We start from the raw sequence: 5,697 nt of genomic DNA, 5'->3' as shown, positions 1-5,697 counted from the left end.
CCTGAAAGAGTGGAGGTACCAAAGAAAACCACTCAACCCCCGATTAATAATAAGAGGGGGAGAAGCACTTCTAAAAAGCAAGATAAATATGCTAATAAGCAGAAGAAGACTACAAAATCAAATACAAATTTGGTTAATAAACACCTGGAGGACATTGTATGTCCTATGGATAGTTATAATCCACACTCTAGCTCAGTTATGCGCATAAACACTGGAGCTAGTACATCGGAACATCCTGGATCCATCATTAAGGGAAATAATGATGAACCTTTAAGGACTGAAGAAATCACTATCAATTTTGTTGAGACTGGAGAATCTTATAATCGTAAGTCCATAATAGTCGACTGTTATTTCTCTGAAGAAATTGCAAATGTCTTTCACACTGATTTAGATCCCAAGTCTATGGCTGAGTGCAAGAAGCGCTCAGACTGGGATAAGTGGAAAGAAGCAATTGAAGTAGAGATTGCCTCGCTAAATAAAAGAAAGGTGTTTTCGGCAGTTAGGCCAACACCTCCTGGTATCCTACCTGTGGGATATAAATGGGTTTTCGTTCGTAAGAGAAATGAAAACAATGAAGTGGTGAGGTATAAAGCGAGGCTAGTGGCACAAGGTTTTACGCAAAGACCTGGCGTTGATTTCAACGAAACATACTCTCCGGTCATGAGCGGAATAACATTCCGATATTTAATCTCATTGGCAGTACAAAATCGTCTATCTATGCAGTTGATGGACGTAGTGACAGCATATTTATATGGGTCACTAGATTCTAATATATACATGAAGGTTCCTGATGGAATTCATGTACCAGATAATAAGGCAAATCGTAACATGTATTGCATCAAGTTGCAGAAGTCATTATATGGCTTAAAGCAGTCAGGCCGAATGTGGTACAATCGGTTAAGTGAATTCCTTAAGTTGAAGGGATACACAAATAATGATGACTGTCCTTGCGTCTTCATTAAAAGGTCCTCAACAGGATTCTGTATCATATCGGTATATGTCGATGATCTTAATATCATTGGCAGTGAAACTGATATTAATGAAGCTCGTCATCATTTAAAGACGGAGTTTGAAATGAAGGACTTAGGTAAAACAAAGTACTGCTTAGGTTTACAACTTGAACATTTACCCAATGGTATATTTGTATACCAATCTGCCTATATTGATAAAATATTGAAGAAATTCAATATGGACAAGGCATATCCTATAAAGACTCCCATGGTAGTAAGATCCTTAGATGTTGAGAAGGATCCTTTTAGACCACGGGGAGAAGAAGAAGAGGTATTAGGACCACAAGTCCCATACCTTAGTGCCATTGGAGCAATTATGTATCTTGCTAACAATACCCGGCCGGATATTGAATTTGCAGTAAATTTATTAGCAAGACATAGTGCTGCACCTACCAAACGTCATTGGGTAGGAGTTAAGTCAATTTTAAGATACCTTAATGGCACTAGAGATCTTGGATTATTCTATAGTAGAAGTCAAGATCCTAATCTAATAGGATATACAGATGCTGGTTATTTATCAGATCCCCACAATGGCAGATCGCAAACAGGCTTTGTATTCATGCATGGTAGCACATCAATATCTTGGAAGTCTACAAAGCAGACTTTAGTATCTACATCAACCAATCATTCTGAAATAATAGCATTATATGAGGCATCACGCGAATGCGTATGGCTCCGCAGAATGATAAACCACATAATACAATCTTGTGGCATTGGAAAGGTTGATGCACCGACAATTATCTTTGAGGATAATTCAGCATGTGTTAGTCAGATGGAGTCAGGTTATATTAAGAGTAATATGACTAAGCATATTATTCCTAAACTATTCTACCCCCATGAACTCCAACAAAATGGAGAGATAGAAATCTTGCAAACTAAGTCTTGTGATAATCTAGCGGATTTATTCACAAAGTCTCTACCATACTCATCATTTTCTAAATGCGTCAAAGGAATTGGTATGAGAAGACTTAGAGATTTGCGAGAATCAGGGGGAAAATCTCATTAAGAGATAACCTACATAAGCATCACATTACACTCTTTTCTTTATATGAGTTTTACTCTTAAGAAGCTTTCTCACATAAAGTTTTTAATGAGGTAATGTTAACACATGGTAATTGTCATATTATCTATTTTTCCTCACAGAGGTTTTTCAAGGATAATATATGACATATTGATCTTTGATCAAAGTGTCTTTAGACTAAGTCTTTAGAATTACGTAAAGGGTCTAGAGACATTGGGAATTATATATATCATGGGGTTTCTCCTTATTTTTCCCACTGGGTTTTTAAGGAGTTTTACCAGATATATCAATATACTTTGGTTTTTTCCCACAGGGTTTTCAAAGCTTTTAAGAATACGATTGACGATTTAATATCAAAGACTCTACAAGATACAAACGGTGTCTACACAAGATCCATTGATCAAGGGGGAGTGTTAAGATTAATTAGAGTTAATTAATTATTGATCAATGGATAATTAGTGTTAGGATTAGCCTTATCCATAGGTTACGTAGGAATCAAGGATATGCCTGTACGAAGGACATCGTACTCCTTCCGAAGAGACACCGTCAAGGCCAAGACACCGATTCGTAGATTAGGCAGTTACGTTTACCGTAACATAAATACTTGTAATACCTGTACACACGGTTCACCGATCGAATACAATCGTCATTCACTTTTCATTCTTAATAAATTCCAAGGAGGAAGCAGGGTGGAGCCACCAGAATATAATAGAGAGCAGGTGAAGTAGCTCCTAGCTCCTAGTGTAGTGTAAGGCTTTGTTTAGTTCCAAATTTTTTTGCAAAATCGACACTGTAGCACTTTCGTTTGTATTTGATAAATATTGTCCAATCATGGACTAATTAGACTCAAAAGATTCGTCTCGTCAATTTCGACCAAACTGTGTAATTAGTTTTTATTTTCGTCTATATTAAATACTTCATGCATGCGTCTAAAGATTCGATGTGACGGGGAATCTGAAAAATTTTGCAAAATTTTCTGGGAACTAAACAAGGCCTAAATGGAGAAGTGATTCTCTCCTTGACTTTGAGCGTTTAGCTTGTTGGGAGTGATTCTCTTAAGAGAAGCTAGAGTTGGAGCTCTTCCAAATAGCCCCTAGGGTTGCAAATCAGGAAGCAGCGAAAGCAGGATCGTGAACAAAATTTACAACAGCCGTGGACTAATTTGTTGAATTTTAAGTGGTTACGGCAAAGCTAGTTTTTTTGGATACTAGTTTTGGTAAAATGTCAGGTAAAAAAAAGGGTCGATGTAGAGGCTGTGACTGTCGTTTTGCATAGGGTTGTAACATGGGACTTTAACGCTCTCTTAAAGGCTTGGCTTTTGTCTTTGGGGGCATTGCCCTTCGTGAGGCTGCCGATTCATTGTCACTGTTCATTCAGGGCATATGGGCATGTTTTATTTGCACCTGATCCGACATCGTTGGGTTGCTGCATAAAAGAAAAGCAAATACAGTCTGTGAATTTTGACATGATTTTAGTTTCTTATGGAGTACATGGGTAATTCTAGTATAGACAATGAAAAGAGAATTTAAGCTCTTTTTTCTCGGAAACAAATCTGGTACGAATGGTCCGCACCACAACAGGTACGGATGTGCAGCTGATGCGTAGATCATGGTATATCTGGTTTAACATGTGTGCGGTTAAAATAATACAGTGATCCACATCCACATATCAGTCGAACAATCCGCACCACGTTCTGGTAGAGATGGTCCTTACCCAAAAAATTTTCCCCTTTTTCTCACGTGATGATGTTCGAAAAGAGTAGCATCGACAAGGCAAATTTGTGTACATAGGATGCAACCGTTGGCGAGTAGTACAATCGGTAGCAAGAAACAAAATGGGGAGAAAATGAAAAATTAATTAAACAGAAAGATGATAGATGGCGTGTGGCGAGCACACGCAAACTCTGAGAGTAATTAGCAGAGTCAATGGCCGTCGTCATCGTCGTCCAGATTCATGTCCCTGATGAAACAGGCGGCGAGCTCATCAAGGCCGACCAGGATCCTGTGGCCCTTGGGGAGGAAGGCGTTGAATCCCAGCGCCAGGTCAGGGTTGTCCTGGAACAGGGCCTTGGCGGTGGCCGCCACCTCGGCGATGCCGATCCGGTGGTTCTTGAAGTCGTCCATGACGCGGACGAAGAGGTGGTACTTGTCCGGGTGCTGCTCCTTGAACGCCTCCTTCACCATCTGCACGAAGCTCATCGCGTCCTCCACCGACGGCGACCACGATCTGGCGGCGGCGCCGGCGGCCGACATGTTCTTCGCCCCACTTGCTGCACCTCCGACCGGCCTAAAACAGACCACAGACGATTAATTGTTAGCACGCATCATCGATCTGATGGAAACAACGATATATATATTGCTGACTTGACTAGTCGATCTACTCAATCTCGAGGTTGAGGAGGAATTCGATTCAATTAGGGACTGACGAGGATCATGTACCGGTCATTGGAGAAGGATGAGTAGGTCATGTCCAGCAGATCTCTGATCAGTCCAAGCAAACTGATCGATCGGGGTGCGGCTGAAGGCACTCTTGAAAGGCAGGCTGCAAGAACAAGAAGAGGGAGTGTTTCTGTCGATGATCTGTAGGAGCTAGGTAGGAAGGCAGGATTTGTGTGCCCTAGTTAATAATTTATAGAGCCGCCATGGATTTGGACCGTGGATATATGGATTGGGTTGGCAGGCAAGGAGAGGCGGCTAGGTCATGGATCGGCTGATCACTCATCAGATGGGCAGCGTGAGGGTTTGTTGCGACTGGTATGGTAGATAGATACTGATGACCAGGTAAGCATGCATGGCATGTCTACTTGCGTGGGTTCAAGATGCATGATGACTTCCTTTTTCTGCGCCATCTCTTTTGCTTCCCGCGAGTCCATCTCGCAGCCAACAACTGAACACAGGACTGAACAGAGCTCCACTCAGTCGCATGCGAACTTATGTAAGTGTCGTCTTCTCCTTTATCTATGGCCTTGTTTAGTTCCAAAAAATTTTAAAAAAAAAATTCAAATTATCTATCACATCAAATCTTGCGATGTATGTATAGAGCATTAAATATAGATAAAAATACTAACTAATTACATAGTTTGTCTGTAATTTGAGAGACGAATTTTTTGAGCCTAGCTAGTCCATGATTGGACAATATTTATCAAATACAAACAAAAATGTTACAGTATCCATTTTACAAAAAAATTTGAAACTAAACAAGGCCTATATCTCTTATAAAGCTAATCACCACTACACATATATTCTATCTCAACATGCAAAATATCTAAATCATCTTTCACTAATAGTCAAGTCATACCACTAATTTCCAACCTCTTAATGCAAGCTATACACCTCATATCAAATTCTACGTTGACATGCAAGTCATCCATATCATCTTACATTAATAGCTATGTCATGCCACTAACTTCTAATCCCTTAATGCAAGTTGTCCACGTCATCACAAGTTGTACATTGACATGCAAGTCATCCTCATCATCTTCCATTAATAGCCATGTCATGTCACTAACTTTTCAACCTCTTAATGCAAGCTACCCACATCATCTCAAGTTCATCCACGTCATGTTTCACTAGTGAAAGTAGACATGTCATGCCACTAACTTTTAACCTCCTAAATCTTAATACAAGTTATCCATGGCAACTTAATTTTATTTTTAATTTTTCGCAA

At 39.9% G+C, this 5,697-nt stretch overlaps 1 protein-coding gene across 1 annotated transcript; it reads right to left on the bottom strand.

Annotated features, from left to right (window-relative positions):
- Positions 3,741 to 4,912, bottom strand: LOC8070463 (paired amphipathic helix protein Sin3b). Its single transcript, XM_002455282.2, has 2 exons — positions 4,470 to 4,912; positions 3,741 to 4,317 (listed from the first exon to the last, which is right to left on the bottom strand). The coding sequence occupies exons 1-2, from the start codon at positions 4,496 to 4,498 to the stop codon at positions 3,954 to 3,956; spliced, it is 393 nt and encodes a 130-aa protein (XP_002455327.2). The 5' UTR covers positions 4,499 to 4,912; the 3' UTR covers positions 3,741 to 3,953.

Source organism: Sorghum bicolor, chromosome 3 (assembly GCF_000003195.3).
Source record: "Sorghum bicolor cultivar BTx623 chromosome 3, Sorghum_bicolor_NCBIv3, whole genome shotgun sequence".
Taxonomy (NCBI): Eukaryota; Viridiplantae; Streptophyta; class Magnoliopsida; order Poales; family Poaceae; genus Sorghum; species Sorghum bicolor.
Note: the sequence above shows the minus strand (reverse complement) of the source record. Positions and strands in the feature narration are given on the sequence as shown.